The following is a 26,213-nucleotide window of genomic DNA, read 5'->3' as shown; positions in this document are numbered from 1 at the left end:
CCCCGAACAAAGGTGAACACAGGGCACTCACTGGACTGGTTAGCTGAGTCGCCGTATGCAGAGGCGGAGTCAAGGGGCGCGGGCGCAGTCACTGGCCATGCTTCTCCACAGGCTGCATGTTCAGAGAATGGCGAATAATCCTGAGGAACGATTAAAGAAAAAAAAAAAAAAAAAAAAAAAAAACAGAAAAAAAAAAAGAAACCTACAAAAACAAGAAAATGGCGAATAAGCTTCTCCCTAAGAGGCAATTTTTTTTCTCCATTAATGAGCCTTTTTATTATTGTCATGGGTTTTTTAAATTTTTTGGCTTTGTTTTGTTTCGTGTTTTGAGACGAAGTTTCACTCCTGGTGCCCAGTCTAGAGTGCAATGGCAGGCTCTCGGCTCACTGCAAACCCCGCCTCCCAGGTTCAAGTGATTCTCCTGCCTCAGCTTCCCTAGTAGCGGGATTACAGGTATTTGCCACCACACCCAGCTAATTTTGTATTTTTAGTAGAGATGAGGTTTCTCCATGTTAGTCAGGCTGGTCTTGAACACCCGACCTCAGGTGATCTGCCCACCTGGGCCTTGCAAAGTGCTGGGGTTACAGGCATGAGCCACCATACCTGGCTTTTTAAAATTTTTTTTTTTTTTTTAATCGTAGGTTCCTTACTGGTTTGGCTTCCATGAGTGGCTGTGACCAGGGGAAAAGGGAGAGGAACCAGCCAGCAAAGAGGCGTCATCTCCACAACATTCCATTTATACACAGAACTAGCCAAGCATAGAGTCACTATTGTGGTTAGAAGTTGGCAGAATGGGGCCGGGTGCGGTGGCTCACGCCTGTAATCCTAGCACTTTGGGAGGCCGATGCAGGCAGATTACCTGAGCTCAGGAGTTCCAGATCAGCCTGGGATACATGGTGAAACCCCAACTCTACTAAAATACAAAAAGTTAGCCGGCTATGGCAGTGCACGCCTATAGTTCCAGCTACTGGGGAGGCTGAGGCAGCAGAATTGCTTGAACCTGGGAAGCAGAGGTTGCAGTGAGCTGAGATCGCACACTGCACTCCAGCCTGAGCAACAGAATGAGACTCTGTGTCAAAAAAAAAAAAAAAAAAAAAAAAAAGTCAACAGCATGGGAAGGGCGAGGAGCAGGTAGGAAGTAGGGGGTTGTTAAAAAAAAAAATACAGGCCTCCTCACAACTGGGGTACCTGGAGGGAACCTGGTCTGTTTCAACCCAAGAGGAATCAGGAGATCTAAAGCAGTTTAGGAAGGCTGGAACTGCCGGGAGTGGAGGGAGGAGGAAAATCCAGGGAGGAGGGGGCTCTGTTTGGCAACTGGGGTGAAGGGATTGCCCTCCCCCTACTGGGATCCGCCCTAGCCCCTCCAGTCTGGCAGGAAGAGGGCAGCCTGCAACCCCTGAGGGCAGGTGTGGGGCTGCCAGATTCTCCAGGCAGGAGGCCAGAAGGGGCTCACCAGGGCTTGCCTCCAGGGAGATGATGGCACTGCCCCCCCAGCTTCTCTGCCAGGATGCAGTAGGCCTTGACCTCCTCGTAGCAGTCTGCTTGTAATTCATGCTTGATCCCTGTCAGCTTCTTCTTGATGGCATTTTTGGAGCTGGCATAGATCATTTCACTCTTAAGGGGTGCAGACTCAGAGGCCCGGAATATAAATACTGGGTCCTCCTTCCTACTCTTCTTGGTCTCGTAGATTGCGTCACAGAGCGCATAGCGGCAGTCCTAATCTGGCAGCATCTTGATAAAGGTGGTGGAGGGGTCGTGCACGGTCCGGCCCACGTCACCCACCAGGATCTCACTGCCGTCCTCGGGGATGATGGTTTTCTTGCCCTCACTCACGCAGAAGAGCACTGCCTTCTTCACCTCCTCTGGCGTCAAAGACTTAACGCAGCTCCGTGTCATTGAACACCTTGATGACACCATCGGAGGTGACTGAACCTTTTTTGTTTTGTTTTTTTTTTTTTGAGATAGAGTCTTGCTCTGTCTCCTAGGCTGGAGTGCAGTGGTGCAATCTCGGCTCACTTAGGCTCAAGAGATTCTCCTGACTCACAGGCGTGTGCCACCGTGCCCAGCTAATTTTTAATTGTTTCATTTTTTAGTAGAGATGGGGTTTCTCCATGTTGGTCAGGCTGGTCTCAAACTCCAACTCCCGACTTCAGGTGATCCGCCCACCTTGACCTCCCAAAGTGCTGGGATTACAGGCAGGAGCCATTGCACCCAGCCACAGCAGATGTGTTTTCACCGTGCATACCCAACAAACTAGGGACCCTGGGTTATATTACTGTCATTTTGCACATAAGGAAATGGAGGCCCAGAAAAGCCAAGAACATTTTGCATTTTCACACACCATAGTCTCATCAGGACTTGAGGTTGGGGAGCCACATTTAGAAGCCACCCTTCTAGCTCTCTGCTGGGGTCCCTACATAGGACAAGGTTAACTCTACTTGACAAGTACTGGATGCTTGAGCTACAGTATTGAGTGACACCAGTGCCACCTACAGAGAGGACAGGAGGTACAGTGGAGCTCCGTGAATGCATTAACAATAGGGTGTTTCAAGGCTGGGCATGATGGCTCACACCTGTAATCCCAGCACTTTGGGAGTGAGTTCAAGGTGGGCAGATCACGAGGTCAGGAGTTCGAGACCAGCCTGACCAACATGGCAAAACCCATCTCTACTAAAAATACAAAAATTAGCTGGACGTGGTGGTACGTACCTATAATTCCAGCTACTCAAGAGGTTGAGGCAGGAGAATCCCTTGATTCCAAGAGGTGGAGGTTGCAGTGAGCCAAGATTGTACCACTGCACTCCAGCCTGGGCAACAGAGGAAGACTCTGTCTCAAAAAAAAAAAACTTAAAAAAAAATGTTTTTAAAAAGACAACATATTGAGCACATTCCTTGGCACAGTACTGTATTTAGACAGCATAGTGTCCTGGGAATACCTGGAGCTTTGCCATCAGACACACCTGAGTGTAGAAGGAGGGTCTGCTCTGCCTTGCCCTGTCCTGGGGATCATTTAATCCCTGCACTAGTTTCTTCATCTGAAAACCTAGTGTAGGCTTCAGAATAGAAGGACCTTCTGAACAGCCCATAATGAAGGGACTGGTACACTTTTAGCTTCAAAGTTTTCATATCATCTATATGTTCCTCACAGGCAATGAGATCTCAATTCTCAACAGCAGCAAGTTTCCAACCAGCAGGACTGTGCTACCTGAAATTGCTTCCTCTGCCAGGAAAGCCCCAGCTAGCTCAGAAGTGGTCTCCTTTGACACTGAAGTCAGTGCAGACAAAAACCAGCAGGTGGCACAGCATGGCTTCTTTGGGTTTGGGAATGGCCAAACAGTTTGTAGTCAATAAAAATAAATTCTCCCCAATTAAAATTTTTTTTTTTTTGAGATAGAGCCTTGCTCTATCACCCAGGCTGGAGTGTGGTGGTGCGATATCAGCTCACTGCAACCTCCACCTCCTGGGTTCAAGTGATTCTCCTGCCTCAGCCTCCCGAGTAGCTGGAATTACAGGTGCATGCCACCATGCCCAGCTAATTTTTGTATTTTTGGTAGAGATGGTGTTTCACTGTGTTGGTCAGGCTGGTATCACACTCCTGACCTCATGATCTGCCCACTTCGGCCTTCCAAAGTGCTCTGCACACAGCAAGACTCTGTCTAAAAGAAACCCACACACATAAAAAAAACAATTAGCCAGGTGTGATGGCATGTGCCTGTAATCCCAGCTACTCAGGAGGCTGAGACAGAAGAATCGCTTGAACCCGGGAAGCGGAGGTTGCAGCGAGTTGAGATTATGCCATTGCACTCCAGCCTGGGTGACAGAGTGAGATTCTGTCTCAAAAAAAAAAATAAAAAAAGAAAAGCCACATGAAGAAGTGAAGACATAGCAGTCACTAAAACATGCTGTAGACACAAGGTCCAGTTGAAATTGAGGGTATTCCTTAAACACAAATAAAATCTGTCTGCAGCTTTTGACATAAGGAGTAGAGTTCCAAGAAACCAGGCCAGACAAGTAGGTCATTGAGGACCTCACATAACATACCACAGAAGCTAGTAATTATCCAGCATGTAACTGGGAATCCTAAAAGAGTTGTGGCTGAGCACGGTGGCTCACACCTGTAATCCCAGCACTTTGGGAAGCTGAGGTGGGAGGATGGCTTGAGCCCAAGTGTTCAAGACCAGCCTGGGCAATGCAACAAAACCCCACCTCTTCAAAACAAAAAAGTGTCTCAGGAATAGGAGAGTTACTGATTCAAATGCTAATCTCACCTGGAAAAAAAAAAAAAAAAAAAAGAATAGGATAGTTGTATTGATTTATTTCCTTTTATTTTATTTTATTTTATTTTATTTTATTTATTTTTTTTTTTTTTTGAGACGGAGTTTCGCTCTTGTTACCCAGGCTGGAGTGCAATGGCACGATCTCGGCTCACCGCAACCTCCGCCTCCTGGGTTCAGGCAATTCTCCTGCCTCAGCCTCCCGAGTAGCTGGGATTACAGTCACGTGCCACCATGCCCAGCTAATTTTTTGTATTTTTAGTAGAGACGGGGTTTCACCATGTTGACCAGGATGGTCTCTATCTCTCGACCTTCCTTTTATTTTTAATTAATTTTTTGACATGAGGTCTTGCTCTGTACCCAGGCAGAAGTGCAGTGGCACAATCTTGGCTCAGTGCAACCTCCGCCTCCTGGGTTCAGATGATTCTTGCGCCTCAGCCTCCTGAGTAGCTGGGATTACAGGCATGCACCAGCATAGGCTAATGTTTGTATTTTTAGTAGAGACAGGGTTTCACCATGTTGCCCAGGTTGGTCTTGAACTCCTGAACTCAAGTGATCCAACTGCCTTGGCCTCCCAAAGTGCTCAGATTACAGGTGTGAGGCACTCTGCCCGCCCAAAGAGGCATGCTTCTGGTTTCCACTTAAACTCAACCTGCTTTGTTATCCATGTTGGGAATTACACAGTAAGGGGTAAAGTTGTGTGTCCTTCCATCCCCTGCCCTTGAGGACGACAAACTTTACGTTACAAGTAAACCAGATAGAGGGCCAGGCATGGCATGGTGGCTGATGCCTGTAATCCCAGCACTTTGGGCAGTCGAGGTGGGTGGATCACATGAGGCTAGGAGTTCAAAACCAACCTGGCCAACAAAACCCCATCTCTACTATAATACAAAAATTAGCCAGGCTTGGTAGTACAGTTCTGTAATTTCAGCTACTCAGGAGGCTGAGACAGGAGAATCACTTGAATCTAGGAGGTGGAGGTTGCAGTGAGCTGAGATTGCACCACTGCACTCCAGCTTGGGTGACAGAGCGAGACTGTCTCAAAAGAAAAAAATTGAAAAAAGAATTTTTTTTTTTTTTTAGACAGTCTCACTCTGTCACCAGGTTGGAGTGCAGTGGCGAGATCTCAGCTCACTGCAACCTCCACCTCCTCGATTCAAGCAATTCTCCTGTCTCAGCCTCCTGAGTAGCTGGGACTAAAGGTGTGAGCCACCACACCCAGCTAATTTTTGTATTTTTTAGTAGAGATGGGGTTTCACCATGTTGACCTCATGATCCACCCACCTCAGCCTCCCAAAGTGCCGGGATTACAGGCGTGAACCACCTCGCCCGACCAAAAAAATATCTTTACAATTGTGCAAAAGCTCTATGCTCTAAGATTTGACTTCTCCTAAAGAAGGAATTTGGAGTTTTCCAAATACAATCAGAAATCCAATTATAATATAATTAGTTCTGGAAAAAAAAAAAGGCAGGGGGAAGGGCAGCTTTGCCCTTTTCTACTCCACTACTCCACTTCTGTTCCACTTTAGTCCATGAGTTTGAGACCAGCCTGGACAACATATGAAGACCCTGTCTCAATTAAAAAAAAAAAAAAAAAAATTCAAGCCCAGTGCGGTGGCTCACGCTTGTAATCCCAGCACTTTGGGAGGCCAAGGCAGGCAGATCATGAGGTCAGAAGTTCGAGACAAGCCTGGCCAGCACAGTGAAACACCATTTCTACTAAAAAGTACAAAAATGAGCTAGGCATGGTGGCAGGCACCTGTAATCCCAGCTACTCGGGAGGCTGAGGCAGGAGAATCACTTGAACCCAGGAGGTGGAGGTTGCAGTAAGCCAAGATTGTGCTACTGCACTCCAGCCTGGGTGACAGAGCTAGACTCCATCTCAAATAAAAACTTAAAAAATTCTTCAGATGAAACCCTGAGAATTCCTGTTCTGACTAGTCCTCTTCCAACAATATTCCCAATTAGCCTAAGAAAATTAAGCTTCCTGCCCCATACTGCTCTGTGGAGAAACAGGGAAACACCAGCTGGGCTTATCTGGCAACATTTTCAGCAGTAAAAGCAAAAGTTTGGGGTTGTGGAAACCAGATTTATTTATTTGGATATGAGACGGGATTGGTCTTTGGAAATTTTCCTAAACCTCATGTGCCATTTTTAGCATCTTTTAGAGATGCAAAACGTTTTAACTCGGTGGCACAGAAATGGATTCTACGTGGCAGAGCGTGGGATGACTGACTTCCCTCCGTGGAACTAGCCTGTATTTGGGGTGCAGCTGACAGCTGCTGCACCTCAGTAAACATTGATAATTCAAATCAGCTTTGCCCAGAGCAGAGGTCCACAAACTTTTTCTGGAAAGGACAAAATGGTAAATATTTTACACTCAAAAGTTGCCTGCTACAACTGAGTAACTCTGCCACTGCAGTCCAAAGCAGCCAGAGACAACATGTAAATAAATGGCAATGGGATAGAATTATCCTTATGGGTCCTGAAATTTGAATTTAAACTTTTTCACATGTCCCGAAATGTTATTTTTCTTTTATCCGCCCCCCCTACCACCCCCAATCATTTGAAAATGCAAAAAGCATTCTTAGAGAACTGTACAGAAATAGGTGATTGGCTGGATTCGGCCTCTGGGCCCAGTTTACTGATCTTGCTGCTTCAAGGGCTCTGAAATGTCAGCACTCATCAGCATCCACTTGGAGGGCTTATTTTATTTATTTTTTTAAAGCCTACAACTCATAGAATCAGAGGACTTATCCAGGGCGCAGTGGCTCACGCCTGTAAACCCAGCACTTTGTAATCCTCAGCCTGTGATTCCGGCTGAGGCGAGCAGATTACCTGAGGTTGGGAGTTTGAGACCAGTCTGACCAACATGGAGAAACCCTGTCTCTACTAAAAAACACAAAACTAGCCAGGCATAGTGGCGCATGTCTGTAATCCCAGCTACTCAGGAGGCTGAGGCAGGAGAGTTGCCTGAACCCAGGAGGCGGAGGTTGCAGTGAGCCGAGATCACACCACTGCACTCCAGCCTGGGCAGCAAGAGCAAAACTGCTTCTCTCAAAACAAACAAACAAGCAAGCAAAAAGAATTAGAGGACTTACTTCAAACCAGATTGCCAGGCCTCACGCTAAGGGTGACTTTCTGAGTCAGAAAGTCTAAGACAGAGGTCCCCAACCCCCAGGCCACGGATGGTAAACATGAGTGGCCTGTTAGGAACCTGGCCGCACAGCAGGAGGTGAGTGGCCAGCGACTGGGCGTTATGACCTGAGCTCCGGTCAGATGCGGGCAGCATTAGATTTTCACAGGAGTGTGAGTCCTATTGTGAACCGAGCGTGCAAGGGATCTAGATTCCTGGTTCCTTAGGAGACTCTGATGCCTGATAATCTCAGGGGGAGCAATTCATCCCAAAACTATCCCTCATTCCACCACCTCTGCCTCTGCCCTAGGACTGGGTTCCGTCTTCAACAAAGCTAGTCCCTGATGTCAAAAAGGTTGGGGATCACTGATTTAGAGCATAGGATGGAGCTGGAACAACACTCATGCCCCCCATACCCATTTCATTCACAGCCTCAAGGGTCTGAATGGTTTAAACACATTTCCAGGTGACCTGTTGCTATAGGTCTGGCCTAGAACTTTTTTTTTTTTTTTTGAGACAGAGTCTTCCTCTGTTGCCCAGGCTGGAGTGCAGTGGTGCGATCTCAGCTCACTGCAACCTTCACCTCCTGACTTTAAGCAATTCTCCTGCCTCAGCCTCCTGAGCAGGGGGACTACAGGCACTCGCCACCATGCCCGGCTAACTTTTTGCATTTTAGTGGAGACGAGTTTTCGCCAAGTTGCCCAGGGTGGTCTCAAACTCCTGAGTTCAGACAATCCACCCGCCTTGGCCTCCCAAAGTGCTGGGATTACAGGCATGAGCCACCGTGCCTGGTCTGGCCTAGACCTCTGCAAAGGTTGCTGTCTTGTTTCATTCCACAGCTTGAGGTTCCGGCCCCAATGACGACAATTAACGTTGTATAAGGACTTACGAGTGTTATTTTCATCCTTCATTAGCCACACCTGTGGTACAGAAAGTCAGGGCTGGGTCTCCAGCAGAGGGGCCTTGGGACAAGAGAGAAGCAAGACAAAAAAAATATTCACATCCAGGCAAGCAGCAGGTCCAGGAAGAGAGTAAGAAGTGGGTTCCAGGGCAGCCTGAGTCTTCTAGGAGCGCTGGTGAAGCAACCACCTAACCCTGGCCTGGAATTGGGCCCTGGCTCTGAGTTCAAGGCAGCCTCAGCTCAACACACTGGAGGGGCAGGGGCAGGCTCTGCAAGGATGGGGCCTGGAATATGTGTAGAGCCAGGAACAGTCTCTCCATCATCTTTGCTTCACCAGAGACAAGGAAAACCAGGACTGTGAAAACAGAATCTAAGTGGATTTTGGCCAGGTAGGGACGTTTTTTTGTTTTTTGTTTTTTTTTTGAGACAAAGTCTTGCTCTTGTCGCCCAGGCTGGAGTTCAATGGCACAATCTCGGCTCACTGCAACGTCCACCTTCTGGGTTCAAGTAGTTCTCCTGCCTCAGCCTCCCAAGTAGCTGAGATTACAGACGCCCAGTTAATTTTTGTATTTTTAGTAGAGATGACATTTTTTCCATGTTGGCCAGACTGGTCTCGAACTCCTGACCTTATGATCTGCCTACCTCAGCCTCCCAAAGTGCTGGGATTACAGGAGTGAGCCACCGTGCCCAGCTGGGAGGTTGTTTTTAAATTGTGTTTGCTATTTTTAAAAATTAGCCACACATGGCAGTGGGCTAATCCCAGCTAATCCAGCTAATCCAGCTAATCCAGCTAATCCAGCTAATTAGAATCTCAGCTAATCCAGAGGCTGAGGCAGGAGAATTGCTTGAACCCAGGAGGTGGAGGTTGCAGTGAGCAGAAATCGTGCCACTGCTCTCCAGCCTGGGTGACAGAGCAAGACTCTGAGTCAAAAAAATAAATAAATAAATAAATAAGTAAATTGTGTTTGATGTATGCTTTACCTGGTGGTCATTTTCTGTTGCAAAGGGTTTTCACAGTGGTATGGAAGCCAGGGGGCTGTGTATCTGATTCTCAGCACAGCCACGTGGCGGTGTGACCTGACCAATTCGTGTGTGATCTAGGCTCCCATTACTGTTATTAGGGAGGAAAAACTTTTCCTCTGCTTTCTTAGGTCCGATGTCAGGAGGCCTGCAAATAAAATTAACAATGACAACAAAAAAAAAACCTTAACAGCAGAAAAATCACATCATTTTTATTAATGTTTATAAACATTGTATGAAAGTTCACAAAAAAAGATATGAAACTTGAAAAAGCAGTTAGGCTCTGGGAATTTATATGCCTTTTATCAAAATACAGGAGGTCTCAGTGTGGTAGTTCATGCCTGTAATCCCAGCACTTTGGAAGGCTGAGATGAGAGGACTGCTTGAGCCCAAGAGTTTGAAGAGTTTGCGATTAGCCTGGACAGCACAGCAAGATCGGAGTCTGGCTCTGATCAGGCTGGAGTGCAGTGGTGTGATCTTGGCTCCCCGCCACCTCCGCCTCCTGGGTTCAAGCAATTTTTGTGCCTCAGCCACCCAAGTAGCTGGGATTACAAGCAGGTGCCACCACACCTGGCTAATTTTTGCATTTTTGGTAGAGATGGGGTTTCTTCACATTGGTGAAGAAACCACCAGGCTGGTCTCGAACTCCTAATCTCAGGTTGATCCACCTGTCTCGGCTTCCCAAAGTGCTGGGATTACAAGCATGAGCCACTGTGCTTGGCCAGCGGAGCAAGATCTTAGCTCTACAAAAACAAGAAAAAGAAATTAACCAGGCACAGTCAGTGTGTCTGTAGTCCCAAACTACTCAGGAGGCTGAGGTGGGAGGATCCTTTGAGCCCAGGAGGTTGCAGAGAACTGTAATCAAGCCACAGCACTCCAGCCTGGATGACAAAGCAAGACCCTTTCTGGAAAAAAAGAAAGAAGAAAAAAAAAGAAAAAGAAAAAGAAAAGGGGTTTGGCATTTGACAGAAAATAAATTGTGGGGAAGTGACCAGGAAAGAAATGGGAGAACAGTGAAAGGTAAGAGCTATTCTAGTAAGGTACTTCTCTTTATGCAAATTTACCTTACTTTTTTTTTTTTTTTTTCAGAGACGGAGTTTCACTCTAATTGCCCCGGCTGGAGTGCAATGGCGCCATCTCCAGCCTGGTTCAAGCGAGTCTCCTGCCTCAGCCTCCCAAGTAGCTGGGATTACAGGTGCCCACGACCACGCCCGGCTAATTTTTGTATTTTTAGTAGAGATGGGTTTCACCATGTTGGCCAGGCTGATCTCGACCTCCTGACCTCAAGTGATCCACCCGCCTCAGCCTCCCAAAGAGCTGGGATTACAGGCTTGAGCCCCCATGCCTAGCCAGGCATACTTCTCTTTATGCAAATTTACCTCAGTGTTGAGTCTTTATCTCCAGTGGTGAGAGTAGCTCTTTGGGGAGGGGCAGGAGGGAAGCACCATCACAAAGAGAAATGTATGCCCTGCTTTCAGGCAGATAAGGGAAGGGTGGAGAATTCTTCCTGCATCTGATGATTCTCCAGTGCCTTCAACTCAAAATAATCCTTATGCCAAGGCAGCGTATTTTGGGGCGACGTATTCTAAGCCCTTCCTTCCCATCATCACTGGTTTGGGAATCGGCCTGCTAGGACGTGAATACTATTTCCCCCACTCACTCTGTGACTTTGGTAAAGTTACTTAACATTCCGTATGCCTCAGAACCCCCATCTGCAAAAACAGTGGTAAAAATAGCACCTATCTCATAGACGTCATGGAGATGTAAGAGTTATATGTGTAATGAGCTTAAAATAATGCCTGATACCGACTGATTAAGCACTAAACAAGCATCAGCCGGTACTGCTAGGCTCTTAGCATGCGCTGGGCTTCCATACATATGACTGATTCACGGGGCTCTTAGAAATGGAGGCTATCTCTATTTTCTCTTAGACTTTGAGAATTCCACCTTGTTCCTACAAAAAGTGTGGCAGTAAGCACTTGAGACTCTACAACGGCCTGAGAGATGAGAGTCCAGTCAGTTTGTTCCTCAGGCTGGGGTTCTTTGGGGTTCCCACTGCTCTGATATTTAAAATTCATATACCCAGCTGGGCGTGGTGGCTCACACCTGTAATCCCAGCACTTTGGGAGGTTGAGATGGGTGGATCACCTGAGCTCAGGAGTTCAAGACCAGCCTGACTAACATGATGAGACCCTGTCTCTAGTAAAAATACAAAAATTAGCCAGGCATCGTAGCAGGTACCTGTAATCCCAGCTACTCGGGAGACTGAGGCAGGAGAATCAGTTGAACCCAGGAGGTTTGAACCCAGGAGACAGAGAATGAGACTCTGTCTCAACTGTGTGGGAGGCAGAAGGTGCAGTGAGCTGAGATCATGCCATTATACTCCAGCGGGGGTAACAAAAGTGAAACTCTGTATCAAAAAAAAAAAAAAAAAAACTTCATATACTCAAAGGGAATGAAATCAGTATCTCAGAGAGATATCTGCATTCTCATGTTGATGGCGTCATTATTTACATCGCCAAACTGTGAAAATTTAAGTGTCCATTGACAGATTAGATTTTAAAATGTGGGCCGGACTCAGTGGCTCATGCCCATAATCCCAGCACTTTGGGAAGCAGAGGTGGGCGGATCACAAGGTCAGGAGTTCAAGACCAGCCTGACCAATATGGTGAAACCCCATCTCTACTAAAAATACAAAAATTAGCCAGGTGTGGTGGCACACATCTGTAGTCCCAGTTACTCTGGAGGCTGAGACAGAAGAATTGCTTGAACCTGGGAGGCAAAAGTTGCAATGAGCAGAGATTGCACCACTGCACTCCAGCCTGGGTGACAGAGCGAGACTCTGTCTCAAAAAAAAAAAAAAAGTGGCTGGGCGCAGTGAGCCGAGATCGCGCCATTGCACTCCAGCCTGGGTAACAAGAGCGAAACTCCATCTCAAAAAAAAAAAAAAAAAAAAAAAAGTTTTTTTTTTTACTTTTGCACTGACCTAGAAAAAATAGAAATAATAGAAATGCATATATATATGTGTGTATATATTTTTTCTTTATGTGTACATAATGGAATATTAGCCTTAAAAAGAAGATCCTGCCATATGTGACATGAACCAACATAGAAGACATTATGCTAAGTTAAATAAGCCAGACACAGAAATAAAAATACTGCATGATTTCTTTTATATGTGGCATGTGAAAGAAGTTTAATACATATTTTATTATTATTATTTTTTTTTTTTTTGAGACGGAGTTCTGCTCTTGTTACCCAGGCTGGAGTGCAATGGCGCGATCTCGGCTCACTACAACCTCCGCCTCCTGGGTTCAGGCAATTCTCCTGCCTCAGCCTCCTGAGTAGCTGGGATTACAGGCACGCGCCACCGTGCCCAGCTAATTTTTTGTATTTTGAGTAGAGATGGGATTTCACCATGTTGACCAGGATGGTCTCGATCTCTTGACCTCGTGATCCACCCGCCTCGGCCTCCCAAAGTGCTGGGATTACAGGCTTGAGCCACCGTGCCCGGCCAGAAGTTTAAGACATAGAAGAGGCTGGGTACAGTGGCTCATGCCTGTAATCCCAGCACTTTGGAAGGCCAAGGCGGGTAGATCATGATGTCAGGAGTTCAAGACCAGCCTGGCCAACATGGCGAAACTTCGTCTCTACTAAAAATACAAAAATTACCTGGGCATGGTGGCGTGCAGCTGTAATCCTAGCTACTCGGGAAGCTGAGGTAGGAGAATCGCTTGAACTGGGGAGACGGAGGTTGCAATGAGCCGAGATCACACCACTGCACCCCAGCCTGGCTGACAGAATGACACTCTGTCTCAAAAATAAATAAATATAAAAATAAAAAATGCATAGAAGAAGAATAGAATGAATGATGGTTGCCAGAACCAGTATAATGGCAGGGTTGGGATTTGGGGGAAGAATGAAGAGTTATAGATGAAAGGGTACAAAGTTGCAGTTATGCTGATGGATGTCTGGGAATGCAAGTGTACAGCATAAGGACTATTGTTCATACTGTAATATAGACTGGAGATTTGCTAAAAGAGTAAATTACTATAGTAATCATTTAAACTATGTATGTGCATAGACAAGCATCACGTTGTGTACCTTAAATACACGCAATATAGCTCGAATCAGTGACTCCAGCTACAAGACCTAGCACAGCTCCATTCACTCCTCCGGCTTCACCTTACACCACTGTCTGCTGTGCTCAGTATCTGCGGCTTGTTCTTCCTCTTCTCTTCTTTCTTCCAGCCCCAGGCTTTCTCATAGTCCTTATCCCCACTGTAGGTCAACTTTAATTTGTGAGCTGTTTGTTTGACCTCTGTTTCTTCTACCAGACTAAACAAGTGTGTGTCTGAAATCTTCACCAACCCTGAGCACCCAGCATCCGGCACAGCTCCTAGGACCTGTAGGCACTTGGAAAATACATGCAGAATGAATGAAAGAGTACGAGTGACTGAAGAAGTCATCGGAGAATGTCCCATACTGCAGGCTTGTTGAGGTGGCTTAGTTGGTACTTTACTGAGAAGGCACTGGCAAGCTGGCTTTACTAATAGTTCTTACCATTCACTGTGCCCACTATCACTCAGCAAGCATTGATTAAACACCTACTGTGTGCTCAGTGCCCTGAGCTTGGCACTGTCAGAGGCCTGTGAACCAGAGCAACTCCATCTTGAGTAGGGGCTGGGTGGGGTGTTGAACAATGAGAACACATGGACACAGGGAGAGGAGCATCACACACTGGGGTCTGTTTGGGGGAATTAGGGGAGGGACTGTGGGGGATGCGGATTTGGGGAGGGATAACATGGGGAGAAATGGCAGGTAGAGGTGATGGGGATGGAGGCAGCAAGCCACACTGCCATGTATGTACCTATGCAACAATCCTGCATGTTCTTCACATGTGCCCCAAAACCTAAAATGCAATAAAATGTATAATAATAATAATAATAATAAAATGAGGCTGAGACCTACTGGACTGCATTCCCAGGTGGTGAAGACATTCTAAGTCACAGGAGGTGATAGGAGGTCGTCACAAGATACAGGTCATAAAGACCTTGCTGATGAAACAGCTTGCAGTAAAGAAGCCAGCCCAAACCCATCAAAACCAAGATGGCCACGAGAGTGACCTCTGGGCATCCTCACAGCTACACTCCCACCAGCACCATGACAGTTTACAAATGCCATGGCAACGTCAGGAAGTTACCCTGTATGGTCTAAAAACGAGAGACATGAATAACCCACCCTGTGTCTAGCATATCAAGAATAACCATAAAAATGGGCAGCCAGTCGCCCTCAGAGCTGCTCTGTCTACGGAGGAACCATCCTCTTATTCTTTGACTTTCCTGATAAACTTGCTTTCAGTTTTCTTTGTGGACTCGCCCTGAATTCTTTCTTGCACAAGATCCAAGAACTGTCCCCTGGGGTCTAGATCGGGACCCCTTTCCTGTGACAGCACTAGCCATAGCAATGGACACAAAGGCCAGAAAGCCCTCACTTCACGAAGCACCAGACACGTATAATGTAATTATTTTGTTGTTACTTTGCATTTTGATCGAATTTCCAAATCAGAGGTGAACTGCAAGATTAGTACGAGGGATTTCCCCCACGCCCTTCCCCAAGATTCACAGATGGATTTTATTTTGCTCCATTTCGAGGGAAAATTTTCCTTCTAATGTTCAACTTTAATGAACAAGTTCAGAGAAATTTTGGGAAAGAATAATTTGGGGGTTTAAATGAGTTAGCAATATTTAGCACTGTGGCCAGTTGCTGTGGAATGTTTTATTCATACAATTTCTTTTCTTCCTAATTATGAGTCACTGAGCTGACCATATTGCCTATAAACTGGGGTGGCTGCACCCTCAGCATGGTGCTGGGGAATGGATTAATGATAGTGGAGCGTACTTTAATAATATTTGATGAAAGACATCACATCATGCACAAGTGAAATGTGCGTACTCCCTTTTCCCTGCTCCTACAGCTCACAGCTGTGACCAATTTTATTTTCATTACCAGGATTAGCGAACATTTTCCTTGCCTGGTTTCCACTTCCCTCATGGTGGAATCTTGCCCTCACTCTCCCCTTCACCCCCAGCCCCAGCTTCTAGCAGTCACATGCGCACGTGTCCAGCTGCCTTTGCCATTGCATCATTTGTGAGCTCCCGTTGCCATGGCAGCGTGAGGGATTTGGTGGCTGCGTTTTCCTCCACGAAGGTGGCTGCATTCCTCACCTCAGCAGTTCAGCATTCTCAACTGACCGACAATTTGATGCCCGTTGGTTAATATTCGTGGAGCTCTTTTCATTTCCCTAGCTACTTTTTCCCCCAACATTTTGTCTCGTTCAGGAGAGCCATGCTGTACAATGCAATGGACGATGACCAGAATGCTGCCACCTCATGATGCACCAGACATTTATTATCTCACTATTTTGTCTCATTCAGGAGAGACTATGTGGGGTTTCTGTTCTTTTTCGTCTGTTTGTTTTGTGTGTTTTTTGAGGTGGAGTTTTGCTCTTCTTGCCCAGGCTGGAGTGCAATGATGCAATCTTTGCTCACCACAACCTCCACCTCCTAGGTTCAAGTGATTATCCTGCCTCAGCCTCCCAAGTAGCTGGGATTACAGGCATGCACCATCACATCTGGCTAATTTTGTATTTTTAGTAGAGATGGGGTTTCTCCATGCTGGTCAGGCTGGTCTTGAACTCCCGATCTCAGGTGATCCACCTGCCTCCGCTTCCCAAAGTGCTGGAATTACAGGCATGAGACACCACACCCAGCTTTTTCTTTCTTTCTTTTTTTTTTTTTTTTTTTTTTTGAGACAGAGTCTCACTCTGTCGCCCAGGCTGGAGTGCAATTGCATGATCTTGGCTCACTGCAACCTCCACTTCCCAGGTTCAATCGATTCTCCTGCCTCAGCCTCCTGAATAGGTGGGATTACAGGCGCGCACCACCGCGCCCAGCTAACTTTTATATTTTTAGTAGAGACGGGGTTTCAACATTTTGGCCAGGCTGGTCTCAAACTCCTGACCTTGTGATCCACCTACCTCGGCCTCTCAAAGTGCTGGGATTACAGGTATGCGCCACCGTGCTTGGCGGGTTTTTTTTTTTTTTTTGAGATGGAGTCTTGCTCTGTCGCCCAGGCTAGAGTGCAGCGGCCCAATCTTGATTCAGTGCAACCTCTGTTTCCCGGGTTCAAACAATTTTACTGCCTCAGCCTCCCGAGTAGCTGGGCTTACAGGTGCCTGCCACCATGCCTGGCTAATTTTAGTATATTTAGTAGAGACAGGCTCATGCTAGGATTACAGGCATGAGCCACCGCACCCAACCCGGGGATTTCTATTCTCATCAAGAGTAGTGCCTTCCCTTTCTTTCTTTTTTTTTTTTTTTTCTAATAAGATGGGGTTTCACCCTGATGGCCAGGCTGGTCTTGAACTCCTGACCTCAGGTGATCCACCCACCTCGGCCTCCCAAAGTGCTAGGATTACAGGCATGAGCCACCGCGCCTGGCCAGTGCCGTCCCTTTCTTGCATGCTGCTCACTGCTGCGCTGTCCAAACCTATGCCCATCCCCAAACTGATTGATGTATTTTCAGACAATTCAGATCACTCATTTGGGTTTTTTAAATCGGTTTGGCTTCATGATGTGTATTGGACAACAACTGCGAGGAAATAAACTTTAAGACACTGAGTTAAATGATCTACAATTGCAGAAGTATCCAGGTAACTATATTCTACTTCAAGAAGGCTTCTTGGCCAGGCGTGGTAGCTCAGACCTGTAATCCTAGCACTTTGGGAGGCCAAGGCAGGCAGATCACCTGAGATCAGGAGTTTGAGATCAGTGAGACCGACATGGAGAAACCTCGTCTCTACTAAAAATGGAAAATCAGCCAGGTGTGGTGGTGCACGCCTGTAATTCCAGTTACTCAGGAGGCCGAGGCAGGAGAACCTCTTGAACCCTGGAGGCGGAGGTTGCAGTGAGCCAAGATCATTCCATTGCACTCCAGCCTAGGCAACAGGAGCAAAACTGTGTTTAAAAATAAATTTAAAAAAAGAAAGAAAGAACTCTTCTTGGTGAGAGACCAAAGCACATTTGCAATTGGTCATTTTGTTCATTTTCCTAAGACTAGTTTAGCTTTAAGTGTGTTATTGCAGCTGGGCATGGCGGCTCACACGTGTAATTGTGGCACTTTGGGAAGCCAAGGTAGGAGGATCACTTGAGCCCAGGAGTTAAGGCTAGCCTGGGCGACATGGCAAGACCCCATCTCTACAAAAATATAGTAAATTAGCCAGACATGGTAGTGTGCACCAATAATCCCAGCTAATCAGAAGGCTGATGCAGGAGGCTCACTTTAGCCCAGGAGTTTGATGCTCCAGTGTGCTATAATAGTCCCACTGCACTCCAGCCTGGGTGACAGAGTGAGACTCTGTCTCTAAAGAAAAAACAAAGCATGTGTTAATACTCTCCAGCCAAAGGCCACCAGCAATGCGCCAAGTTGACAGGCTGGATTTATTACCCATTACAGTGAGGGAGAATACACAGAAGGGACATTAGTAAATGGGTGATGGAAAGGTGGGACCGGGTTTGGGTGTGTATTAGATAATTTTGGGAGGGGTTAGAGAAATGGTTTTGCTCTGGATTGGATGCTGTCAGGATGCTAGGGTAATTAGACATCTTCATCATTCCTATCTACAAAAGAAGAATTAAGGGAGGCAAAGGCTTTAATTGAAAAGAAGCAGCAGGCCAGTCATAGTGACTCATGCCTGTCATTCCAGCACGTTGGGAGATTGAGGCGTGTGGATCACCTGAGGTCAGTAGTTTGAGACCAGCTTGAGCAACATGGCCAAACTCTGTCTCTACTGAAAAATACAAAAATTAGCCAGGCATGATGGTGGGCACCTGTAGTCCCAGCTATTCGAGAGGCTGAGGCAGGAGAATCACTTGAACCCAGGAGGCAGACGTTGCAGTGAGCTGAAATCACACCACTGCACTCCAGCTTGGTGGAAAAGAGTGAGACTCCCTCTCAAAACAGAAAAAAAGAAGCAGCAGTCACTTATTCTAGCCAGGATGGGGGCCGTTTTGTCATTTTTGTGGGTTGGACAATGTTCCTGTTTTTGTCTGTGTTCAGACATGATTATAGAGTGGTCTTATCTTTGGCTTGGTTGGATGTTAGGGTTTGGATATGGTTTGTTTGACCCTGCCAAGTCTCATGTTGAAATATGATCCTCAGAGTTGGAGATGGGGCCTGGTGGAAGGTGCCTGGGTCGTGAACGTGGATCTGTCATGAATGGCTTTTTGCCATTCTGTAGGTAATGAGTGATTCTTTGGCTCTATTGGTTCTCCCAAAAGCTGCTTGTTAGAAAGCGCCTGGCACCTGCTGCTGTCCCTTTACTTTCCTCTCCTGCCGTGTGATCTCTGCACATACTGGGTTCCCTTCCTCTCCCACCATCAATGGAAGCAGCCTGAGGCCCTCCCCAGATCCAGATGCGGGCGCCATGCTTCTAGTGTAGCCTGCAGAACTGTGAGCCAAATAAACTCTTTTAACTTACCCAGTCTCAGATATTCCTTCATAGCAATGCAAATGGACCGAGACATCCATCGTGCACGGTCACAGAGTAGCCTTGATGTTGAAGCTCTATGAAACTGGCCGTGTTCAATAGGAGGACACCCAGGAATAACTGTGAGAACCAGGCTGGCTCCAGGATATGAGAGGATGTGCTTTCCTCTTTATCAAATAGGAATTCCAAAATTTTTAAAATTGCAATGTGAATTTAAAAGATGGTAATCTCGGCCAGGCATGGTGGCTCATGCCTGTAATCCCAGCATTTGGGAGGCCGATGCAGTGTTCTCCTGAGGTCACGAGTTCTGAGACCAGCCTAATCGACAAGGTGAAACTCTGTCTCTACTAAAAACACAAAAAAAATGGCCAGGTGCAGTGGTGGCTCACTCCTGTAATCCCAGCACTTTGGGAGGCTGAGGCAGGTGGATCATAAGGTCAGGAGTTCGAGACCAGCCTGACCAACAAGGCGAAACCCCATCTCTACTAAAAATACAAAAATTAGCTGGCATGGAAGCAGACACCTGTAGTCCCAGCTACTTGGGAGGCTGAGGCAGGAGAATTGCTTGAACCCAGGAGGCAGAGGTTGCAGTGAGCCAAGATCGCACCATTGCACTCCAGACTGGGCAACAGAGTGAGATTCCATCTCAAAAAAAAAAAAAAAAAAAGATAGCAATCTCATCTATTACTTTTTATTTATATTTGAGTTTAATCTAGAAATTATATATATATTCTATATATAGAGATGAGGTCTCATTCTGCCACCCAGACTGCAGTGCAATGGCACAGTCATGGCCCACTGCAGTCTTGAACTCCTGGGCTCAAGCAACCCTCCCACCTCAGCCTCTCTAGTAGCTGGGACTACAGGTGCATGGTGCTTGGCTAAAACCTCACTGTACTGAGGGGGAGATTAAAGTTCAGACGGGGAGAATGAGGTGCCTGGAGATGAATGGGCTTCATCTAACGGACAGCTGACTCGAGCTGACTTCCCAGTAGCAGCCTCCTCTGCCATTTATGGGCACCCCTCCCATGCTTGAGCTGGCACTGAGCTAACTTACCCTATACATCCCCTGCCTTTGTCACACACACACACCCTTCCATCCTCCAACGCAACTTCCCATCCACCTAGAGCACAGCTTCCATTTATGTGTAATGGAGTTAGCTGAGCTGCTATACTCAGAATAAAAGCTGCTATACTCAGAATAAAACAACGCATGGTTAAAAGCCTGGAATTCATTCCTTAGATGGGGGGTTTTGTAAAGATAGGGATCTTTGCATCTTTTGTACATCACCAGAGGTTGCCTCATGGAAAGAGGGTCTTCCATGAGTATTTATTGCATTTATGTCCATGGGTGTTGAAGGCAATGGGGTAGTGAGGGGCAGAGGGTGATCTTTAGAAAGACCTATGTTTGCTGGGCGTGGTGGCTCACGCCTGTAATCCTAGCACTTTTGGAGGCCAAGGTGGGTGGATCACCTGAGGTCAGGAGTTCAAGACCAGCCTGGTCATCATGGTGAAACACCATCTTTGACAAAAGAAAAAAAAAAGACTAGATGAGAGGAATCCCTCTTTACCAATCTTTACAGGTTTTTAGCCAACTACCTACATAGTGGCTTCCCTGCTAAGCTTCACAGACAGTTCACACTGGGTCCACAATGGCACTCTGGGCATCTTCCTGAGCATTGCCTCCTGCCAGTCTTCCCCCACCATAAATGACACCATTGAACCACCAGACAGTGGATGAAGTCAGAAACTTAGGGCTGGGGGTGGTGGCTCATATCTGTAATCCCAGCACTTTGGGAGGCTGAGGCAGGTGGATCATTTGAGGTCAGGTGTTTGAGACCAGCCTGGCCAACGTGGTGAAACCCCATCTTTATTTAAAAATACAAAAATTGGCCGGGCGCAGTGGCTCAAGCCTGTAATCCCAACACTTTGGGAGGCCGAGGCGGGTGGATCACGAGGTCGAGAGATCGAGACCAACCTGGTCAACATGGTGAAACCCCGTCTCTACTAAAAATACAAAAAATTAGCTGGGCATGGTGGTGCGTGCCTATAATCCCAGCTACTCAGGAGGCTGAGGCAGGAGAATTGCCTGAACCCAGGAGGTGGAGGTTGCGGTGAGCCGAGATCGCGCCATTACACTCCAGCCTGGGTAACAAGAGCGAAACTCCGTCTCAAAAAAAAAAATAAAAAAAAAAAAAAAAAAAAAAATTAGCTGGGCATGGTAGTGCACGCCTGTAATCCCAGCTACTCGGGAGGCTGAGGCAGGAGAATCACTTGAACCCAGGAGGCAGAGGTTGTAGTGAGCCAAGATCTCGCCACTGCACTCCAGCCTGGGTAACAGAGTCAGACTGTCTCAAAAAAAAAAAAAAAAAGTAACCAGGTGTGGTGGGATGTCTGTTATCTCACCTACTTCAGAGGCTGAGGCAGGAGAATAGCTTGAACCCGGGAGGCTGAGGATGCGGTGAGCTGAGATTGTGCCACTGAACTCCAGCCTGGGTGACAAAAGGGAAACTAATTCTCAAAAATATAAAAATTAAATCAAATTTAAAATATTCTGTAAAGATGGATGTCACCCTATGTTCCCCAGGCTGATCTCAGAACTCCTGGGCTCAAACAATTCTTCCTCCTCCACCTCTCAAAGTGTGAGGATTTTGTCTTCAGCTTTCTGGAAGGGTTCACCTCAAGACCTGTAATTTATCTATCAGCCAAGGTTACCCGTCAGTCACTGGCCACCTCACCCCTTCAACTCACAGTTAATCTCAACAGCATGAGGCCAGGTGTGGTGGCTCATGCCTGGAATCCTACACTTTGGGAGGCTGAGGTGGGTGGATCGCCTGAGGTCAGGAGTTCAAGACCAGCCTGGCCATCAGGGTGAAACCCCATTTAAAAAAAAAAAAAAAGAAAATTAATCTCAACAGCATGGCACAGCCCAGTAAGACTCACTGCTCACTTTAAATCATTTAAGAACATGTAGAAATTTATTGAAAGTTACTCAGGGATGAAGACAAAGGCGTAATTGTTGAGTATTCTCTCCCCTTTCCCCGAGTCCCGTGTTCCATCATGTACATCTGCGGCCCAAAATTGTTTTGAAATTAAAAAATTGAAAACCTCCACTTGGCTCCTCACCACACCCTCTTTCCTCCCCGCTCTTAGTCCTTGCCGTCTGTGTCCTTTTATCGCTTTATGCAGGAGTAATCTTGGCCTCTTATAATTCAAATTTTTCCTGTCATTTTGAATATTTGGATGGAGAAGAGGAGTGGAAGTTAAAAGATGTGCTGGGGAAGATTTATCTGATAATATATTTACAGTACTTTAGAAAAAAAAAGTGGGCAGGGCAGGGTGGCTCCCTGTAATCCCAGTACTTTGGGAGCCTGAGGCGGGTGGATCATGAGATCAAGAGGTCAAGACCAGCATGGCCAACATGGTGAAATCTCACCTCTGCCAAAAATCCAAAAATTAGCATGGCATGGTAGGTGCCTGTAATCCCAGCTACTCAGGAGGCTAAGGCAGGAAAATAGCTTGAACCCAGGAGGTGGAGATTGCAGTCAGTGAGCCAAGATGGTGCCACTGCACTCCAGCCTAGGCGACAAAGAAAGGAGCCATCTCAAAAAAAAAAAAAAAAAAAAGAAAAAAAGAAAAAAGAAAAAAAGAAAGTTTCTGGGTGGGGTGGCTCAAGCCTGTAATCCAACACTTTGGAGTCTGAGGCACCCAGATCACCTGAGGTCAAGAGTTCAGGGGAAGCCTGGCCAACATGGCGAAACTCCTCTTTACTAAAAATACAAAAATTAGCCAGGGGTGGTGGTGCACACCTGTAATCCCCACTACTTGGAAGGCTAAGGCAGGAGAATCACTTGAACCCGGGAGGTGGAGGTTGCAGTGAGCCGAGATCCTGCCACTCCACTTCAGCTTGGGCAACAGAGCAAGACTCTGTCTCAAAAAAAAAAGGAAAAGAAACAAAGCTACTTTTGATGATATCTTGAGGCAACCCAGGTGAGACTCCACTTGAAATTTATGAGCAGGAACTTGAGCGCCTTTGTCCACAGCTCCTGCGTGTTCAAATGGGTTCTGATGGAATAGCATTTCCCGAGGCCGCCAGTGTCTTCCATCAGGCCTTTCTCCACCTGGATCCCGTAGGGCAGCCAGAGGCCCGACTCACCCTTCTCAGCCTCTTCCTTGAACTGCTGCATGAGGTCCAGGAAGGCCACCATGGCGCGGTCAAACTTGTTATCGAAGAAAACATCCTGCCCCCCGTGACAGAACAAGGGCAGCTCCGTGCGGTCATCTGTCAAAGACTTCAGATAGGAATGGTTTCCGCAGGGTATGAGTCGATACCTCCGAAACTGCAGTCCAACTGTATTGGCCAGGGCAAGGAGCAGCAAAGCCGCCTGTCCCCAGGCAGCATTAATCTCATTCCAGCTCACAGGGACAGTGCGAAGGCAGCCCAACCTGAAGTTATTGATGACGCCCACGGGGCCCTCCGCCGAGATCTCAAATGTGGCATTGAAGCAGTTGATTTCCTCCAGTCGGTCGAGCTGGACCCTGGCACACTGCAGCTGGTTCTCCAGGTGCCCCAGCTGGTCAAGCAGTTCCAGCTGCTGCCACTCCAAGGCCCTGCAGTCCCTGTCGTGCTGCCTCTCCTGCCGGCCCAGCTCCGCAGTCTCTGCCTGGGCTGCCTCCAGGTCCGCGGCTGCCCTGGCACGGCGGCTATCCACATCCTCCAGCTCCTGGGCCAGCCTGGCCTCCCGCAGCTCCAGGTCCCGCAGCTCCGCCCGCAGAGCCTCCGTCTCCTCCTGGCTGGTCGCCAGCTCCCCGCTCTCCAGGCAGCGCTGGTAGTTCTGACTCTCTGCTTCGGTGAGAGCGAGCCGCAAGTCCAGCTGCTCCAGAAGGCTGTCGGTGCACTCTTCGCACAGGGGATGGTCCACATCTTCTTGGCCAGAGACGATGTCAAAAATGTCAACAGTTGCCTTCTGGATGCTGCTGAGCGTCCGCATGGCGCCAAGCTTCCCCAGCAGGGTGAAGATGTTGGCACCGTGGGTGGACTCACAGCCGTCCCCTGGAAGGGGTGGGCTGGAGGCACCGTCCTGCTGCTCTTCAGCGTCTGTCACCTCCCTGGTGGCGCCGGGCTCCTGGGTGTCTCTGGGCTCAGCCTGCCCAGAGGTGAGCGCCGGGGCTGCAGGGAGGACCCCGGACTCCGAGGAGCAGCTCAGCTTCAGGGCCTGGTTGCAGCGCTGGCACAGGAAGCGGATGGAAGACATGGCGGAGGACCTGACTCCCACCTTGAGTCGGTTTCCGCTGGCTCTCTTGTTCATCATTTTATACCCTTCAGGTCTTTCTAGAAGAGTAATCCTTTTAAAATGCAGATGTCATCTTGTCACTCTCCTGCAGAAAACCCTACCATGGGACCCTCCGTCGGTCCCATTCCGCTCCTTACAGAACAGGGATTATTTCCAAAAGGAAAATCTGATCATCTCACTTTTCTCCTGTAACATGTCCAAGGGATGCCTTAAGAGTAATCTTGCTAAAACTAAAAATCTCATCATGGCACTGCCCTCCTTAAAATACTTGACACCCTTATCTTACCTTAAGATAAAGTCCAATCCGCTCTGGCCGGGGGCGTGGGCTCACGCGGGTAATCCCGGCGTATTGGTAGGCCAAGGCGGAAGGATCGCTTCAGGCCATTAGTCTCAGAATACCCTGGGCACCAGAGGCAGACCCCTTCTCTACAAAAAGTGAAAAAAATTAGCCAGGTGGGGTGGCCGCTTACAGTCCCAGCTACTTAAAAGGGTGAGGTGAGAGATTACTCCAGAGCTGGAGGTTGCAGTGAGCTATGATCCCCTACACTCCTGACTGGGCAACAGAGTAAGACCCTGAATCCAGCTCCGACCCCCTCACCCCCTACTCCCCCTTTTCTCTCTCTGTCTCTCTCTCTCACACACGCATACACACACACACACATCCCAAAAATAAATTAAATAAATAAAAGAAAGAAAGAAAAGTTCAGGCTTGGCACAGTGGATTATGCCTATAATCCCAGCACTTTGGGAGGCCAAGGTGGGTGGATCACCTGAGGTCAGCAGTTCAAGACCAGCCTGGCCAACATGGTGAAACCCCATCTCTACTCTGCAAAAATTGGCCAGGCGTGGTGGCTGGTGCCTGTAATCCCAGCTACTCGAGAGGCTGAGGCAGGAGAATCGGTTGAACCGAGGAGGTAGAGGTTGCAGTGAGCCGAGATCGCACCACTTCACTCCAGCCTGGGTGACAGAGAGAAACTCCATTTAAAACAAAAAAAAAAAAAAGAGAGAGAGAGAGAGAGAGAAGTTCAATCATTTTAACCTAACACCGAGGCCGGGGCCCACCTTTCCCGTTGCTTCTCTCCCCACTTCCTGCCCTCCTGGGCCGTGGGCTCCTGTGTTCCTGCTGAGCGTTGCATTTTGGTTCTTCCAACATGCGACCTTGTTCCTCTACCTAGAACACTCTTCTTTCACCTCTCCACCTGGCCAACTCAATCATCCTCTAGAGCTGATTAATTGCGACATTCCACAGTGAACAGATTATTGTTTTATGTTTTTTGAACAATTGATCTGTCTCCTAATCGATTGTGATTGCCTCTCATGTTTAGTTCACTTGGCAGGGTCTGGGAGTGATGAATGACCTGGAAAGGGCGAGGGGGCCCTGCAGTCAACCTCTAGAGGATGCTTCTGTTACTGATTAAGAATGTTTCAGAAAGGCCATTATCTGCAAGAAACTTCCCTGGCCCCCAATTTAAGGCTCTCTGCTCTTGTGACACACTTAACTTTTTTTTTTTTTTTGAGACGGAGTCCCGCTCTATCACCCAGACTGGAGTGCAATGGCACGATCTCTGCTCACTGCAACTTCCCACCTCCTGGGTTCAAGCAATTCTCCTGCCTCAGTCTCCCGAGCAACTGGGATTACAGGTGCCTGCCACCATGTCCAGCTAACTTCTGTATTTTTAGTAGAGACCGGGTTTCACCATATTGGCCAGGCTGATCTTGAACTTCTGACCTTGTGATCCACCTGCCACAATTTCCCAAAGTGCTGGGATTACAGGTATGAGCCACTGCACCTGGCCACACTTAACATTTTTCTTTAGACAGAGTCTCCCTCTGTCACCCAGGCTGGAGTGCAGTGGCACAATATTGCCTCACTGCAACCTCCACCTCAGGGTTCAAGCAATCCTGTCTCAGCCTCCCAAGTAGCTGGGACTACAGGTGCCTGCCACCATGCCTAGCTAATTTTTGTAGAAACAAGTTTTCACCACGTTGGCCAGGCTGATCTCAAACTCCTAGCCTCAAATGATCTGCCCATCTTGGC

At 47.6% G+C, this 26,213-nt stretch overlaps 1 protein-coding gene and 1 pseudogene across 1 annotated transcript; both read right to left on the bottom strand.

The window, feature by feature from the left end:
* Positions 1–1,449: 1,449 nt before the first annotated feature.
* LOC101040602 (cofilin-1 pseudogene) lies at positions 1,450–13,800 on the bottom strand (annotated as a pseudogene).
* Positions 13,801–22,840: 9,040 nt separating this feature from the next.
* Positions 22,841–24,136, bottom strand: BECN2 (beclin 2). The gene has a single exon (XM_003935389.4). It carries the CDS (start codon positions 24,134–24,136, stop codon positions 22,841–22,843), a length of 1,296 nt encoding a protein of 431 aa, XP_003935438.4.
* Positions 24,137–26,213: the final 2,077 nt, after the last annotated feature.

Source organism: Saimiri boliviensis, chromosome 14 (genome assembly GCF_048565385.1).
Source record: "Saimiri boliviensis isolate mSaiBol1 chromosome 14, mSaiBol1.pri, whole genome shotgun sequence".
NCBI lineage: Eukaryota > Metazoa > Chordata > Mammalia > Primates > Cebidae > Saimiri > Saimiri boliviensis.
Note: the sequence above shows the minus strand (reverse complement) of the source record. Positions and strands in the feature narration are given on the sequence as shown.